The 18,982-nt window shown below is 41.7% G+C and overlaps 1 protein-coding gene across 6 annotated transcripts in view; it reads right to left on the minus strand.

The window, feature by feature from the left end:
- The window catches only part of prkcz (protein kinase C, zeta), a 47,104-nt gene extending 28,348 nt beyond the window's left edge, over window positions 1-18,756 (minus strand). For 2 of the 6 annotated variants that reach the window (XM_053849183.1, XM_053849182.1), the window contains exons 1-4: window positions 18,553-18,756; window positions 17,130-17,251; window positions 16,611-16,700; window positions 15,905-15,955 (exon numbers count right to left, since the gene is read on the minus strand). In XM_053849183.1, coding sequence (XP_053705158.1) covers window positions 15,905-15,955; window positions 16,611-16,700; window positions 17,130-17,251; window positions 18,553-18,656 — 367 coding nt within the window. In that variant the 5' untranslated portion in view covers window positions 18,657-18,756. Of the gene's footprint in view, window positions 1-945; window positions 1,355-13,336; window positions 13,468-15,904; window positions 15,956-16,610; window positions 16,701-17,129; window positions 17,252-18,552 lie in introns of those variants that run through there. The other 4 variants (XM_053849188.1, XM_053849187.1, XM_053849185.1 and 1 more) reach the window with 3 other exon arrangements.
- Between the last annotated feature and the right edge of the window lie 226 nt (window positions 18,757-18,982).

Raw genomic sequence — 18,982 nt, forward strand, 5'->3', positions numbered from 1 at the left:
CTTTTTATGACTTAATTGCTTGATTAGTGTTTTATTATCAATGCTATTTTAGATATAGTTTTTTTAAAAAAAAAAATCAAAATATTTAATCTCTTTACAAAGCTCCCCAATATTTTTCCTTTTCTTAACATGACTTATATCTATTTATAAGCATTTGTATTTCATATATATTTTCTTGACAAACAAAACAAAAATCTTAGTATATTGATAGTTATTGTTTCGAATTGTGAATTTTCACTTCACATATACAAGCAACTTCCTGTCGCCAATATCTTCCCAAACCAGTCTTATTGCCTCAAGGCATGTACAGAAGCAGCAGTGTGTTTTGGCCTAATGGCATCTTCGTGCCAAAAAACTGACCCGTTCCTTCACTGTATCCGCTCAATGCCCGTGTTCCTCAGAAGACTTGTGCCAAAAGAAGCTCACATCAGACGCTGGCACCCCCAGTCGTGCACGTTGGGTCAGGACCAACAGCACTCAGTTTTATTGTCCCATTGTTTAGACAGAGGACCTCGGGATGATGACTCTACTGTAACCTCCAAAAAGTTGTCAACAAAAAAACAGTAACAACTGACAATACAATCAATATGTTGACACAAGCAACACTGCTAACACCCCCTGGAGACACCTCACCAAAGTTAAGTGAACAAAACTAGGTCAGTCACAAACATCCAGCTGCAGAGAGCAGTTCACGATCATCAAGCTGAAGCTAAATGAGGATATTTCACTTCCCAGCAGCAGAGAATGCGAAACCAGCTGATGACTTTGAACTGAGCCGAACATCTGTTCTGCTGAAACTGATGCCTTTCAGGCTTGACAGACAGATGTTGTTGAGAATAACAACAAAAAAAGCCTTGGAATGATGTCATCGCTGGCAACTCCTCGCTTTCAGAACGTTTCTGCCCTGACCACCGGCTCTGAGAGAGTCCTCCCGACAGGTCCTACCTTTGACTCGAAGGTAGAAGAGCAGCGTGAGCAGCATCCCTCCTTCGGAACGCGATCACCCTTTCACACTCTGGATCTCATGGTGGTAATACCCTCGTTCATCCTGTCTTCCTCCCTCAGCTCCGACTGTGTGAGCAGCTTTGTCCCTCTCTGCGTCGCTCTCTCTCCTTTCTCCGTGATTCAGCCTGTCCAAGCTGCCGTCACATGACACGCTCCTATCCACCAATCCAGGTCTGCTTTAGCTTGTCTTCATTCTCATCTGAGAGACGCTTTGATTTTGTGATCCAACCTCACAGAGGCAGGATGTTGATTGGTGGTTCCTCCTCCTTTAGCGTTGTGCCGTTTTGCCCACATGGTGGCAGTAGAGTTTTTGATGTGACACCAGCATCACACATTTAAGCTAAATATAAACATGTTGGTATTTTTAGCACCATCGCAGCTTTTACTTTAACCTACATTACTGGTGGAAACCTTCAGCCAACCAGCCGGTCTCCATCACTTAAACTGGATCAGAGCTCAGTGGAAGAAGCAATGGAATTCTTGACTGTGTGAAAAGATTATTTCAGCCTATACATTGTGAGCAACCTACGCTGTCTTAAAGTCACGCAAAATTGTGATTTTGTGTTGTAAATTCTGTAACTAATTTGCAAATTGGTGATGCAAAAAAAAAATCCATCCATTAAAACTGTACTACTCCCGCAGCACACAGATTCGCAAGGAAACCCACAAATACACCCCCAAAACAGAGGTTAAAAACTGAATAATGTCACTAGATGCAACATTTATATCTCATTTGTAATCAGTGTCTCATTCAATCAAAATCCAATTTATTGGTCACATAGACACATGTATAAAAAAAATACATGTGGAACTTGCACACAAGTTTTGTGACCAGATCCAGGAACAAGCGTGGTGACGACCTACTGCAAGAGGAACACCTGTCCAGTGTACAAGCACCAATATCGCAGGTCGACGATCGATGTTAACAATATGTGAAGTCAACTGTGAATCTCTCTCAGTCATACCCGAAGAGGATTAAAGGGACCCTATTGTGTTTGAATCAAATCACACATTTTAAACATATAGGTGAGCAGCATCGCATTAAAATAAAAAAAGAAATGTGCGTATTTACAAAGTTAGATCTAGATAGAGTTTATAAAGATGGAAGGCATGCTTGAAACGTGCTAAAAAAGCAATAAGGACTACAAAAAATGGACTATGAGCCATAACTCAGAGTCCATCGCGGCTTCAATTGATCTCCAGTTACCATTCACTGAAGCATTTAAAGCAGCATAAACAAAATGTCAGTTCATCTGTTTGTCCTCATTCTAGTCCCAGACTCCAGAAAGTCCACAGCTTTTCCCATCCAAGAGCAGTTTATTGTGACAGTGGAACAGTTATGTAATGAGAATGGAGCGTTTTGTGTGGCCGCCATGTTGATTATTTTTAAAAGTACATTTCTTGGAAATGGATGAAGACTGTTCACACTTAGGCATGTGTTAAGATGATGCTTCATTTTGCTAAACTGTAACTTTTTGTATATGGTAAAGCATAATAGAGCTGATGAAATGAACTGGTAGCTCATGAGCAAAATGATCCAACTCTGCCTCCCCTCTCATAAAAACTCTCCCACATCTCCTTTAATTTCTCACCGGCCAGTGTTGCAACAGCAGGGAGGTTGTGAAAGCATTTTCCACATTCCTTCTCGGAGGGTGTGAAGGCTATTCTTTCTGACCCGGAGGTTTATCGCAGCAACCTTCAAGACATTTTTCTCTTATCAGAAGTAAAGGGAGGCTGGACGTGCAGAGTTATGGCTCTGGCTAAAACCACGAAAATCTGTAGGGTTACATGAGAAATAAAGGCATCACAAGTCTTTCTACTCGCAGAACAACAGCTGGATTTACAGAGTCACTCCCAAGCCCAAGCAAACACTCACTGACACACTTTTGCCAAAGCAATCATGCATATGATACTAATGCCTCAGTAATTCTGATGACCATTTATATCCCAGTCAGAACACCCACTGTGGAAGCAAAATGATTGATGACCCACCAGGAGATATGCAGGCACACAGAAAAGCATTTGATCCAGATTAATCTATACGAAACCCGCTGTATGACTAAATCCAAGCGACCTGTGTATATCCAATCTGGACTGGTCCTCTCTGGTGGCGATAACCTTGATGGGCCAGTGCGCTGTAAGTCGATGAGTTGTTATGTAAGAGAGGATGACAGATCAACCGCACGTAATATTAGCTGAGACAAAGCATTAAATGCAGACAGCAATGTATAGCGGAGTGTCTCATCTTCAGCTCCACGTCTCACCCCTCCTTTTCTCCCTGCCGGGCACTGAAGCCCCTCTGCGGTTGGTGTGTATGGCGCTATTGTTGCCTGGCTTGTTTGTGCCAGTTTAAAGGTTTGCCCTGTGGCAGCATTATGCAAGAGACCGGCCTTTTGTGGATTAGCCTTCTGAACAGATGTGCTGCTGGCTAACGCTACTTATTGCAGAGGTTTAAATATCATTGTCGGACATGATGATGCTTGAATATTGAGTCCAAAAAATTAATCTCTGCATCACCAATAAACACAAAGAACACACATGAATTGGCTTGGCTATGATCAACTCCATATGCTCATAGAATGCATTTGCTCATGCACCTGGAATAGAGAGAGAATTGTTCCCCAAATACATAGCTAACATGAGCTGCTCAGGTAGTAGACTACCTTGAATATAAAACTAGCTTGCTTGATAATTTAGTATTTTTAAAAGCAGCTGGAGCCAGTGATGAGAGCAACATTAGAAAAAAGCAAAGTAAAATACAAGCTGACAAGAATGGAAGCCCATGCATTCTCTCCCAGAAACCATCAAGATGTTCAGCCAATAAGTCTACAATTACTTCACAAAAGATGTGAGACACTGTTGACGCTTTTTCCTTTTTTCCATGGGCTCCACAGCTGTTTCAAATTGTCCTTTCAGTCGATAATTTCCTGTATTAAATAAATTGCCCACCCATTAGTCTTGTAGTACAGGAGCTCGGTTCTTGGTCTCAATACCTGCCACAAGAGCACATTTCCAAGGTCTTGTTTTCGTCTAGGAATCGAAAGCATTTAGATTCCAGCCACCCCACACACACTTCCTTGATGCTCCTTCTTTATGTTGCCGAGTCACAGTGGTTCACCAGTCGAGTCATTTGACAAACATGACAAGACTTACTAACACCAACACTACCATCCATCTACAACAGGATAATGTACAATTTAGATTGTCATGTGTATCAAAGTATAGTTTTCCTGCTGTAAAGATCATGAACAAAATTTGAGCAAAACTTTGAATAATATTTCAAAGATCTAATTTAATGTGCCGCTCCTATCTATTTAAAATATATTTGTTCATTATCCTCCTGAAAAGTGAACCAGCTATGAATGAACAATGTTCAAGTAATAATGTGGTCTTAAATTGTGTCTTTTTTTTTCATTTTTTCAAAAACTATTGAATTGTAATTATGATTAGAATATTTTGAAATCATTCTCCTGATTCACGCCTCTTTATCTCCTGCATGTACCTCACCGATGACCCTCATTGGTATCTGCCTCAAGCTCTTAGTCTAACAGCATTTCTCCTCTTCACTTAACCACTTGGTCTCCCTCTTGACTTCAAAACTTCTCCCTCGATGTGACAGACTCATTTGTGATCTTGTCCTGCCTAGTCACTCCAAATGTCAACCTCAGTATCTCCATGTCTGACTCCTCTCACACATCATGTTGGCGACCACTACTGCCCTGCTGAGCCTCCCTTTCTCTTCAGCATCTGTCACAGATTCTCTCACGCCTGGTTATCAGAATATTCCTGAGATGTGTTTAGACTCCTCAATAACTCGTGTTGTTTCAACGATAGACAGGACAAGGTTTGCTTCACTCACTTGGCTACATTTGAGTCACATTGTTGTGACGACAGATGACTTAAAAAAAAATCTGTTTTGCATGACCCATTCAACACTCTGTAAGCTGGTAAGCTCTTCCCAGCTAGGCCCTGGTAGCCGGGGCAAACCCATCACAAAAAGCTTTTCATATAAATGAGCTGAGATCCATTTAATCCAGCGACAACTGAGGACTGCAGCTTCACGTTCTCAAAGCTCCATCCTGACGTTCAAGAGTTGAAAACAGGAAAGGGGTTAGCATCCACAGTGCGGGTGCTGTGACCCAAATTTAAACAGGAGCCACGCAACTGCCATGTCACTTAAAGATTTAGTTCCAGCCCAGTTGGTGCAAGTCAGAGGATGGACAAACGACAGAAAGATGTTGCCAAACACAAAAGAAGAAGGCCGAGCTTTTATATGAACTGAAAGAGGGAAACCACACAACTGCTACAAGTCATAATTCACATTCACTTGAACATCACTTTCTACCATAACAAAAAACAGTTCATTTACTCTCCAAGATAAAGTGAAATGATGAAGTTGCATATTCGTCGCTGACTGGTTCACCACTTCCATAACACAAAGTGTAAAGCCTTTTACAGTTACTGTAGAAGGCACATAAGAAGTAGCACCTCTGTTAGCACCCACATGCAAAGTCCTGCCATCTCTTTTCATCACATTTGCATGTGCATTTTCATCAGCCTCAATTCTGCCAAGAAACAGACATCATCTGCTGCTCAATCCAACAGAACTCCCTTTTTCAATGCCCAGGACCTACTGGTAAGGTCACCATATCCTAAATAAAGCTGCTAAAATGTGTCTTGTGAGGACAGCTGCTATGTGTTGTTGACTAGTCAGGGATATACAGCTGAGGTCTGAGGAGGCACGTGCACATCATCCAGAGCGTCTGGTCACTCGTTTCCACAGAAACAAGCTTTTACAGTGGGTCTCTGTGGAGACTCCAGCAGCATTGTCTGTACAAAATGTTCTTTTTGTGTCATCAATTCCTCATTTATTTCTTCACATTTGGGTCTGCACTGTTTTATCCAAACATATTGCAGGATTACTTGCTCTGAGACACAATTTCCGGAACTCTGTTGGTGTCTATTAATTAAAAGGGGCCAGATAAGACGGGGGCGATCCACTATGTTTCCTAGATGTCTCACATAAAAAGTTTTTCAGACAGAAGCTTTCTGTTTGATCCATTTCCATGTGGGCCTTCAAACCGTCCACACAGAATAGCTAACCGAAAATAGATGGGACACGACCCACAAAGCTTTCCTATAAGTTTCCGGATCGGGTGCAGCAGTGTAACTCTGAGACAACCATTGCGGTCTAATGTTTTTGTTAGTATAATGGCTGTTTAAAGCAGAGCCTCCGGCCTCGACACACACTGGCACCGTCTCAAGGGAGAGCCGCTGTCCTATCCAATAGGTCATTCTGCAGAGCATAGAAACACAGTGTGTTAAGAGTGGGACAATGGCGAGCTGCTGTGCCACACTCACATCTCCTTTAACAAGGCGACCATTGATGAGCTGGCTTTACTGGAAGCTTAGCTGCTCAAAACGTCCACAGTAGTTTCACCAGAGGTAGCGTTGCATTGTTCAACGTTCATTCACAAGCACCCACAGCATCACTGACTCTAGAAAAAGCCTCCTTCCTGACCAAGTGAGAGTAAGAGTAACTGCAAATGTGACCAGGATCCAGGCTCGCCAATGAGGCTTGTAGCTGAGCAGCAGCAGGGAGTCCATGTGGGTGTGCTGCAGTGCAGTAGGGAGGCCTGACACATTACAAAACCGCTGTTTCTATTTTAGGAGTTGAGGATGGTAACTAGACCAGAGATGTCTTTGGTGAGATCCAGATGGCTCTTTTGGCATATCACACTGGTCTAGCTCAAAAGAAGGTATGAACTTAGCAGCACACATAGTGATGAAGAAGCTTTGTGACACTCAGTCGAAGAGAAACCCGCTGTCGAGAACTGAACGGCGAAGATGTCCTGGCCTCTGTCTCATGTTGGAAATGTTCCTCCACAGGGATCGGAAATGACAGATGAACTCAGACTTCGTCAAGCAGTAGTTCTGGTCTACTTTCACGCACAACTTCAAAGAAACAGGCTTCATAAATCTCAGTTCATTATTTTCGAAGGAAAAGAGGAATGTTTTGTCTTGGTGCCAGTGGTGCCAACAAGTTAGAACCACTTCCCAGAGTTCAGCAGAGTTCATTCATTCACCTCTTTCTGGCTTTTCACTGAAAATAGGCCTCACTTCTACCGGGTTCTATAGAGCAGACTGAGCTGAGCCAAGAATCACAAAAAGACACCAATAAACTGTAACAAACGCAATGTACGATTGTCCTGCTGCGGCAGATTACCCAGAAACAAAATGAGTTAAAAAAAAAAAAAAAAAACTTGCAGCCCACTTTAATGTATGGATGTGATGTCCATGTACATTTGCCAAATAAATCTTGCATTTTATAGACTTTTGAAGCTTTATGAGCAGGACAAAAACCACTTCAGCGAGGAGTGGAATTAAGGCACAAAACACTCCAGATTCGACATGTTCACTGCTGCAACGTCAAGCCATGCAGATCTCTACAAGGCAATGAATCAGTTTCGGTATTTTTCATTCACAATTCATTCACAATTGAAATTGGTCAAAAAGGGACACTTTCCTCCCACCACTATCACCTCCCCATCTGAGCTGCTCACCCATTCAAAAACAACTCATCAACAACTCGCTGCCCAGTGGTGTGTGAAAGTCATTCATGCTCCTTCCATCTCCTTCACTGCACATGCTACTTCCCTTCACCAACCGATTTGTCCAGCACAGCGCACAACACAGAGCAACACAGGCCACCCACAGTCCGCCGTGGGGTGACAGATAATTTAGGTAAACTAAGAGCATCAATACTTTTATTCACACTGTGCCTTTGCTGCTGTTAATCAATTCACCAACAGCTCAATATTTTAGCATGAGATAAATGACGAAGGTGAAGGACAAATCATTTAACACCAGCACAGATAGAAACGCCAGAACGTCAGTTTTCTTGGTTAATATGAAGCTCCACCGAGTCCAAAACAAAGACTTTCATTTCCCCTCAAGGGACTCGAGTTTGGTGATGAATTACTGACAGTCAGTTACATAATAGAGGCGCTGCTCATGTGCTGCAGTACAGGTTCCTGATTTAGAGATGTGATGCACAAGTACACAGCTGAAGCTTTCACTCATGCAGCTGACAGTCTTATTGCTCAATAAAGAGCTCATTTAGAGGAGCAAAAAATGGAGATTAAAAAAAAGCAGGTGCTTCTTTGAGTGCACCTGCATAAGACTTGCTCGGCAACATAAATTTATTTGTTGAAGCTTACAAACATTTGTGCAAAGAAATAACAATGAATGGCAGCTGTCACCTGCATCATCGATATGATTTGGTAAACAAAAAAGTGAGCAGAACAGTAGTGAGCTCGACCATGTGAAACTGCCATGATATTCTACTTTATCTCTTATCAGTTATTCAAAATGAACCAAGGATTTTTACACCAGAATGTGGTGATGTTGTGGTGAAAATTGACTTACTATGGACCCACCTGAGGACAGAACAGCATGTTTAATCTTTGACAAAAAGCAGGTTAAAATGAGGACGCAGTACTCAACTGGATTGCATCATGGTCAAGAGTGGTGGCCAACTGCAAGGGTGTTGGAGGATTTAAATTGTTGTCAGGCTTCTGCGAGGTGGTTCATTCATGAAACAGCGACAGACATAGCGCCATCTAGCCAGCCTGAGACAGGATAATGATTACTCCTTACGATTCATTCATTCATCATTATTTATCCCCTTACTTGCAGTCTATCATGGCACAAAGCTGTTTATTTTTTCCCCTCAACGATATTTCTCTCTTTAATTTTGAATTGCATCGCTCAATGTAGTGTAGAAAACTATCAGTTCCAGTTCAATTTCAGGACAGAAATATGTTCTGATTCACCAAAACTGGACAGGTGAATCGTCACTTTGTGTCCATGGGGGAGGACGGACAGTAAAAACTACCACCAAGGACCAGGAGGGAACCGCTATCCCAGCGTGGATGTACAGTGCAGGTCTGACCTTGGTCACGCTGTCTGACTCCTTCAGAGGAGACCATGCGGGAAGTGTTGGACAAGAAGGGTACCCAGTGGTTACAGAGGAAGTATTCCGCATGGTCTCCCACACAGACTGTTGGGAAGCCACAGGTGACCCAAAGATGTAAGGGGTATCGGTGCGTTCATGAAAGCAAGAACTCTGTTGAAAACTTGGGTGAAATATTGGGGGATAAAGCTTTGGATTTGTTATTCCAAAGGTCCAAATTAAAGGCTGGGCTAATTCTCTGGTTGAGAGCACATACAGACCCAGCTTCTCCGCTTCTAAAAACATCTGCCTGCTGTTGTCGATCTTCCACTGGAGCTGTCGGCCGACCAAGAAAAAAAGCCAAATGAAGAGCTTGAGAGTGCAGCTGCCAGCCAGGACGGCACAGAAAGAGTGTGTGAAACGTCCACCGCTACAATGATTTGTCTTTCTAATGAGTGCGCGGGATCACCTGTGGCGTCTCTCAATAGCATCATGTGACCGCTGGACTCTGTTAGTGCTCACCATCAATCGCAGCCCCTTCACTTAACTGAGACTTAACTGTGAAAGTCACAACAGAGGAATGAACATGCTTTGTGAAGGAAGATAAACAGCAAGACACATAATTGGATTTCTCTAAATTGATGCCCGTTGTTATTACAACTCATATTAATAATTAAGGTTATGGAAAGAACTGACTTTTCAATTGTTCTGTAGATGAATAACATGGCTCTTTAATTATATCTTTAGCGGAACATTATCACATCAATATCATAAAACAAATTTAACGCCCAATTATGATGAGAAATCTTGTGTAAAATTCTCCTTGAGGAGAGTCAACAACTTTATGAAAATTCATCTGTGGTTTCAGGCAACGCAGTGTTGAAACAAGGACTTTTTACAGCTCTTGCTCAAGGGCAGCTAATAAAGCGTAGAACAGAGCATTTAAAACATAAAAATACAGTCATTTTCAGATCAAATGAAGCTATAAAATGATTCAAATGAGCCCCTGCTTTTTGATGACTTCATTGGAACCATCATATTATAGTCGTTCTGTGTATTTTAACAGAAAACTGGTGTTGTTTACTGTTTTTCTAAAAGGTTTATGGTCCGGTGATGTCACTCAGTTTAAGTGATAAAGTCAGCTTGTGATTGAATGATGCATGTCGTCCGGACTAAGAGGGTTTATTCCTGGCAACCTAGTGAGCCTGGTGTCCAGTTAACCAGTTTAGCATCCGCACACTGACTGAAGATCCGTGATGTAATCCCTCAGCAGCGCCATCCTTTGCACCGTCTCATCCACTAACAGGAGGAAGTGCATTATTATGAGCCATTTCATATCGGTGCCCGCAGTGTAAACCCAGATATGAAACCAAGCAGCCATCAATAAGTGATATTAATAGGCGAGTGCCGAGTCAGCCCAACGTGCGCGCGCACGGCGTCCCATGCCATCTCATAAATAGTTGGAAGCAGCAAAGCGATCAATCGACAGGATGACTCAAATTGCAGAGAAAAACAGCCACTTCAGCTCAGACCTCTCTGCCCTCGAATCAGGAGGAAATGCCCCACCACACTAGACAGGGTGAACGTTTGTAGGGAGAGAGACCATACACAACGATCACACCATAACAGCCGGAGGTGAATGACTTGCATGGAAGTGATGAAGCCACTCTCACCTCTTAAAATAATACAGGTGTTGGTGTTCATTTTCCCCAACAAATTTGAGTGAATGACAATGATGATGAAGATGATTCTACTTTACTTGCATATGATGAATCCAGCTCGAAAGAGAGGAGAGAAGCGGCGGCATGACTGATTTTTGAGTGTATACTGTAGCCATTAGTAATCTTTCTTGAAATTCTTTTGTCCTGTTACGTTTTCAGGCATGACTGGTTTGACTGTAAATATTTACTGTATATATATATATATATATATATATATATATATATATATATATAGATGCGCCAATAAAATGCCATGTTTGTGAGTATTTCTTGGTGCTCAAAATACATTGAAAGAAAGTGGAAAACATATTTTGAAACAACTGTCGTCTTTCTTAGACATTTGGTCAATTGCTCTATTATGATTTATAATGAAACAAAATGCATCTAAAATGAAGCATTGTAATCGGTTTCATGGCACATTAACACTGCATATAATATATTACTTACTAGGTCTGTTTTGCCCATGTAATTTAAGGGTATATTTTTTATTTTCCCCATGGAAATTCAGTTGCCCACCCCTGCATTAGATCTATTTAAAGTGTATGCCACCAATAGATTAATTCCAAAATGGAAGCATCCGTGATGAAAATGCAGCATCATCAGAGATCACACAACACTGAGATTGATTCCACAACTAATAAAGTAATGAAGTATAAAAATGTTTAAGCTCCTCAGTTGCTTAAGGGAACAGTTAATATGCTACTAAAATAGGACTCACTCTAAGAAGCTGCAACACGCGTGTCCTTTCAGTGAGGAACGTGTTGCCTAAAAGAGCAGCCTAAAGAAGGAAGAACAATACTATTTCATTCAAATATTGATCATTCTGTGGTTGTTAGTCATCCAGCAAACACTGTAGGCAAAACTCCGTCATGGTTCCAAGCACATTTCAACTCCCTTTGGGGAACTGCTCCTCGAATCCAAATTATAGACCATTTAAAATGTGTAATTACCTGCAGCCTTTACTACTTAATTTTTTTTATTTGTACCAACTTGGACCTAAATACTTATTGGAGATAGAGAAGTAGCTCTGTATATCAGCACCACAGCAGTTTTAACTTGTGTAAAGTGGGTTTTATGAAAATAAATCGATCCGTTTTTAGGGTAAGGAAGTTTATAAACGTATCATATGGCCCCCCTTTTTTGCGTTTATCTGGGAAACCGATGAGAAACTAAGTAAAAGAATAACCAGAGTGTGCTCTGTCGTTTGAACACCTGTCTTATGTTTTAGTTTTAGGATTTGGAGACAATAATGTAATTGATATAGACAGGCCTGACACACAGAATCTTGCTGAGGTTTGATCGGACTCACTTTACACACAGAGCCACAATCAAAAGAAGGGGATCCCCGGGCTCTTGACTACTTGTGTTTTGCAGGTGATCAACAGCCGCGTGGGCCAGAGCTACTCTGGTATTTACTCTCACAGCTGAGGACCTCCAGACTGCTTCCCACAATGTTTTGTCCCAACTTGCTCAGGATGATATTAAAGGCTTGATTGTGGTGGAAAACTAGGGATCACACCTCTGGTTTAATGGACCTCAAGGTAACTAGGTACATCTGAACTGTCAAGGGCACGGAAACACATACATATCAGACGGAAAACTGCCTTAATAAATGCATATAATCCAATATGTGTCATAAACTAAACATCAACAAGGACACCATACCAACCGCACAAGCTCATGTGAAAACACATGCAGCAACACAAGGAGTCACCTGTTCTGCTCCTTCTTCAGTTTTAAGTGGAACTTAAACTTGACACTCCGTATGGACTTCAGATCAGGGAAGGTATATTACCAGAAATAAACCTCTTAATCATATGTGTATAAGCAGCCGGTAATAAACCGTTTAATAAATTGCTTTATAAGGGTTAAGCCTGACTATTTTGTTTCCTTGGTCACTGAAAGTTCCCTCTAAACAGCACCACAATTAGCCATTATTGATTATTGTCCCTCAGAATGCGTTTCCAGCCAGTCACCCTTCTGAGTACTCTTACTAATTACTCACGGCTTGGACACTGACACGGTATTTTCTTTCAGACACTGCTTCCTAAAGATTCCACTCCGGCACACCGCCACAGACAACAGCCCAATTCTCATCCTAGATTGCCTAAATTGTCTGTTGCCACAATCAGAAGCCGTGGGCATGAATATCTCTTTGAGAAGTGCAGGTTTGAAAATGTTAAAACAAAAAACAGACATGGGATTCAGCCCTGCCAGTGCAGCAGGGTTTGTCTGTGAGAGCATCTCAGCTGCCATATGAGAGACGCCATTTACCTGAATTTATCAGCCATGTTACACTGAATTATCCTCTGCACACAACCGGCCCACACATCTGCACATACCAACATAGCAGTGTTCACCAGCTGGCAGGTGTGTGTGTGTGTGTGTGTGTGTGTGGACTGGCAAACATGAAGGATTACATCCAGCACCAGACACCGGCCATGCTAGCCCAGCCAGCAGGTTGCAAGCGTCGCTGCCTGCAATGCGTGACACAACAGACCATAACGGTTACATCAACGGCACGCGCTGATCACAGAGAGATAACAGACAAGAACCCGGCAAGGACATGCTCATTCAAAGCCATTGTCTCAGGAGATGGGGGTGATGCAAGGATGGATGGATGGATGGATGAAGGACACAGAGATAAATAGCTCACCGGTTTGCTTTCGTTCTTTCTCTCCACCTCTTTCAGCACAATATCCAAATTACGTGTTTGTGAGCGTGTGTGTGTGTGTGTGTATGCGTGGTGAGCCGGCAAGGAGCCACCGCTACATCCCCTCCTCTCCCTCTCTCTAATGATCCCTCCCTTTTTTTCTCTCTCCTCCCTGGGATTTATTTCATTATTTCCACCCTCCCTCCCTCCCTCTCGCTCGCGCTCACCCACTCGTCCAGGCTCACAGCTGATCTGATGGCTTCTGGAGTCTCCTGAAGTCCTTGTTTATCTCAGATATTCGACTACAGGACCTTTTCCATTGTCCGTGACTCCCGGTTGAAATATAGCTTTTCTTTTCTTAACCCAAATCTAAAGACTTTTCTTAGCTGAACTACATTGTCCTTTCTTTAATTTTCAGTGTTCCTGGTTTGTGCAGCGGGTTTGATGCAGCAGTGCAGCAGGCTCCTCCCTGGAGAAGCAGTTGCTACATTGATGGCAAGGGGAGAGGAGGGCAGGGGAGATGCTGAGTGGCTTCGGTGTAGGCGTGGTTTTGTGGTACACGAGGTTTGCTGAGTGATCTCGAGGACAGAGCAGACTGAACCAAGAACACCAGCACAACAAAGACCAGCCATGCCTTCAAACACTTCCTGGATCTAGAAGACCACCAAATGTTGATCAACATTTCCTGAAAATTTAAGTTATTTTGCTAAAAGGAGCTAATAAAATGGATTATCACTGTCATGTTGAGATGATGAACATTTGTGTGCTTGAAATAACTGCACCCTTAGTGCAACATTTCGCTTCAGACAATTAGAAATTTTGGCAGCAGAATATCTACCTCACTTTTGATAAACATGCATCTAAAAATAACCCACTTATAGCTTTTCAAGATGGTTGTGTTCTTGTGTGTCTCACCAATATTGGATGAGCACCTCAGCTGCACATACTAGTCTTAAGCAGTCAAAATCTAATTCCACATACAAGATATAAGATGAGGAATGTCAAGGATGCATCCTTGTCTGAGAAGAATCTCCGCTCAATACACCAACACTGACTCACATGAAGAAGGTGAAAACAGCCTCTGTGTGGACCCTGCTTCACACCAGAGGAACTCAAATACAAGACTGAACGGGCAACTTTAAGACAGTCAAAGGTCCATTCATCGAGGAGGCAACAGCATCAAGCTACACTGCAACACTCACTACAGCAAAAACAGAAAACAGGAATGTTGTTTCAAATCAGAAACCTGCATCAAAGCTAGAGTTTATTAAAACATGGGGGTTGTGTTGGTCAGTTTTCAGTTCAGTTCTTTTTTTGAGTTTTAATATCCACTTTTCTTTTAGCAGTGAACTTCATACACGTCTTTGTAACGCAATAACGCCATCAAATGTATATACATGTTCAATATGTCTCACTTAGTCAACATTACTATAATTTTTTTCACTGTTTCATAATAATGTAATAATAATAATCATAACAAATAGAAAATAAACAAAAAATGCAACTGAAATTTTCAAATTGATGACATGGTAAGAGCTAAACATTACATGAATAAACAAACAGACGATATGTTCCACATATTTTATCTTATATTTACAATAACAAACCTTCCCTCCTGGACTTTTGTTATTATTCTTCCAGTTGAGGAGCAATCTGGTGGCTAGTCTGGGTCAGACTGAGCAGCCTGGTGGTCTCACTTTCTGACAGTCACATGCATGGTTTTGAGTGAGACTGCACTCCCAAACTAGCCTTCTAACTCTACATTGTTTTCAGACTCTAGCGTAATAAACATTCAATAAATCTCTCTGTTTGTCTTGCGCCATCTCAATAAACGTCAGCTGTGTGTGTTAAGCAATCTTTTAGCATCAATATGCATGCGCCTGCTTTTCCCCATCGTTTCAGGATGCATTCGGAAGTTATTATACTGAGAAGCTCGGCGTACTCTCATGAGGCAACACTGAAATCTGCTGCACGCTTGAGCAGAAAAGTGCTGGGGACTACAGTTATGTGAGCGCTAACACCCAGCTCCCGTCTCTCAGATGATGTCTGGATTTACAACAGAAACCTTCCAAGAGTTAGAGTAGTTAAAAGTGCTCATAACAAGGTCCTACAAGAAAATACTGAGATGCTGAAATATACTGGATTGCATGATATTTTATTGGTATTTTTGCAGAAATATCACAATACTTCATCGTGTGCTATTGTCTTGATATTTGTGTTTAATAACAATTTCCAATTTTCTTTTTCAATAGTGGAGTTATTTCGGCGCTTAAGGGAACTGTTCATTCCACTGAAGGACTGAGGCATTTAGTTTTATTATTATTATTGTATGTATTGTAAGTGCATACAGAGCCAAGAAATTTAGGACTTGCAAGCACAACACTTTTCATGGGTGTGCTTGTAGGAACATTATTAATAAATCAATATCCGATATGTTCTTCATTTTATGAGTGTGCCATCTAATGATTCACCAACACAACAGTGGCAATATGCAGAGAAGAAGCACAGTATTTCCACAGAGGAAGGCAAACACTCTCATAGGGGGGTGAGAAAAGGAGCTGATTTACTTACTGTCCTCCCCGGGGCACGGCATGCCAGGCTGCTCTGGGATACTCGGGAAGACTGCAGAGAGAAGAGAGAGTTGTGATAGAAAACTTACAGTTACAGTTTTTAAATAGTTTATTTAAAAATGATGCTGTTTAGAGTGACAATCCTGGGTAAAAATGTAGTGAGGGATAACAAGACAGTAATAAGTACTTTATAATGCATGTACATGTACAAAGAAATCTCCATAATCAAAAGTGTGACTAAACTAAAATACATTCCACTGTACACGCATGTTAATACTAAGTTATAAGATAATACTCTGTAGTATAATAATTTAATATAATCATATAATATTTTATTATTTACTTATTCATCAGACCCATTCAAATGGCTGTTTAAAACTGAGATGATTCAAAACCGATTCAGTGGGCAAGATGACCGAGGGCTACTCTACACATCATTGCAGTTGTCATTTACTGAAATTAAATGAGGAAACGACACTCCCACAATAAAACTATAAAAAGTAGAGTTCACTCTCTGCCACTGTATCATTCAAAAACAATTAAGATTGGTGACTCAGGCTGTAATGTACAGTTGAAAGTTCAGGCTGCACTGACCGAAACTGTACCACTAAGAGAGGCTGTCAAGAGATAGAATCAAGTTCAGACTCAGGTGTATTTGAGTGAGTTTCCATCCCACTACAATCTCACAAGAGGACGGCTTGGTGTACCATGAAGCAGCAGACCAGATCTTTTGGTTCGGCTGTGAATCCGGAGGGCCTCTTCCAGCTCCATCTGGGAGGAGATGGTACACGGATCTCCTGTGGCGGCAAACACACAAACATCGGGCACAAACTCTTGACTGTATTTTCCCAGTCTTAGCCCAAGAGGTATGAAAATAGTCTGGGGTCAAACTGAAACACAGCAGAGCCACTTATTATGAATTGATAGAATAAATCATTAAACTACGGAAGTATAGATTGCTTCAGAAAGCTTATGTGTGCCACAGAGTTGGAAGATAACAGGGCTAATTCTTCCGACACTCTGACTACTGGTGTTAATCTCCCTCCGTTATCCCCTTATACTGCACAACAGGAGCACATGACAAGGGTGAAATTCCAAAAATCAGATTATGATTAGGGCAACAGAGTCGCTCTGACACCTGATAGCTGGGCTCCGTGGAAACCCTGTTTGTGTAGCGGGTCACCCACAAAGCTTGGAAATGACGGGGAAACTTAGTGGCTACACACCTTCATCATCGATCCACTTGAGTGTGATGGGCTGCTGCCTAGCAACATTGCACATGGCTCTAACCTCTTCACACAAATCCACAAAGGTCACCTTGGCGGCGAGGTCAGTGATCAGCATGTCTCTGGGTGTTCAGACAAAAAGAATGAAGATCACTTTGTGGCAGCTCAAACTAAACTGCGTAACTTCAGAGTAACAAAGCCATGAAAGCCACGTGCTTTTAGGTCGTGTGCAGTCAGAAAAAATACACTTCCATGCAGTTAATTATTACTTCAGTACGGATGCATGAGTCATGATAAATTGCATGAATGTGTAAAGGAAAACCAAAGGGGAAATCATATTAAATTCATCTCAATAAATGGTTAAAATGAACTGCTTGAACTGTCAAACATTTTCCAATTTAAAAGATCAATCATAAAACCTCTTAGTCCTACTTTGAATGCAAAATTAATAATGAAAGGAAATGTCTTTTTTAAGAAACTAAAACATTAATGCCAATGAAATGTTTGAAGGTCAAATGTCAATAAATATGAAACTAATCTCTCATCTGAAACTCGAGGTCAAAAGACCATTACTTTTTTCACACCTAGTGAGCCAAACACTTGAAGGCATTGTTTTCATAGAATTCTTCCTGCCAGAAAAGCTTCATTAAGCTGCGAGGATAAACCATGTCAAAGTCCACGCTGGGCGTAGTTTTCAGAGAATAAATAGTTGAACTTCAGTCGAGTGAGCTCAGGTTTGTATTCCAAGCAAAACTAAGGGTTCAAAACAGTATCTAAAGCAGATTAAATGGCTCTTAAAATGTCATTTAAATAATCTACAACATGATAAATGTCTTCAATCGACATTGTTGATAATTTCTTATAGAATCTCTTTACTCTGATGAGATTAAAAATGTGAATTCTACTCGAAGAAAAATTACAAATTTCTGGGAAAGTCAGTGTGCAGCCATTTTTTATTTTTCTACATGGAAACAACTGTCCATCCAACAGCAACTCAAAACAGATCCTGTCTCGGTAAAGGATGATGCAGCTTCTTAGCTCAACACTGTGAAGCACTAGTTCGTGGAACCACAACTCCAACAGAAAGGTTCATATCTCCATCAAAGTGTCGCCTGTGTATGTGCATTTTTAATGGTAAAATTGGTTACAACATGCGCCATAACTGCAATGACACCAGATGTGGATTGTGGTTTAAATAAAACAGAGGGAAATAATAACGAAAGCATCGACCGTTGCATTTGTTTTTGCGCAGATAAGTCCTTCAGAACTTCACACAGGTTCGAACGAAGGCGTTCTGGAACCCGCAGCTCGAACCGCGAGCAGCTGAGACCTCAATAAGCGGAGCCAGAACCCACTTCTTCGCAGGTACTTCTCCTCCAGAACCGGCTCCACCCTGTCCGCGACACTTGGGCACAACACTTACCCTCCATAGTGGGCTTTTATCTTCACCGACTCCAAGTCCATGACTGTTCCGTTGGACGCTTGCATCGCACGGTCCTCGAACAGACCCAAAACAAACCGGGTCATTGAAAGGAGCGACAGTCAAACCGCAGAAAACGCTTCGACTGAAAACTTGTTGAGCTAATTTAAAGTTTTTCAGCATCGCAGGCAACGCCAGTGTAATGGTTCTGCTCCATGGAGAGCATAATGAGTTACCGCTTCCTGTTCTGTATCAACATAAAACAGTTATCTTACTAACGCGACACTGAACGTTGTATTTTGGAGAGCAGCGATTCCGATTTCCGGTATTTTATAGTAGCTTTCTCGGTGACTTGACTCATATTTACGACTCACCATGGTGACCGGGGTCAAAATACACCTGTGACTTTTCAGGTTTGTTATTGACAACTTAT

Source organism: Synchiropus splendidus, chromosome 18 (genome assembly GCF_027744825.2).
Source record: "Synchiropus splendidus isolate RoL2022-P1 chromosome 18, RoL_Sspl_1.0, whole genome shotgun sequence".
Lineage (NCBI taxonomy): Eukaryota > Metazoa > Chordata > Actinopteri > Syngnathiformes > Callionymidae > Synchiropus > Synchiropus splendidus.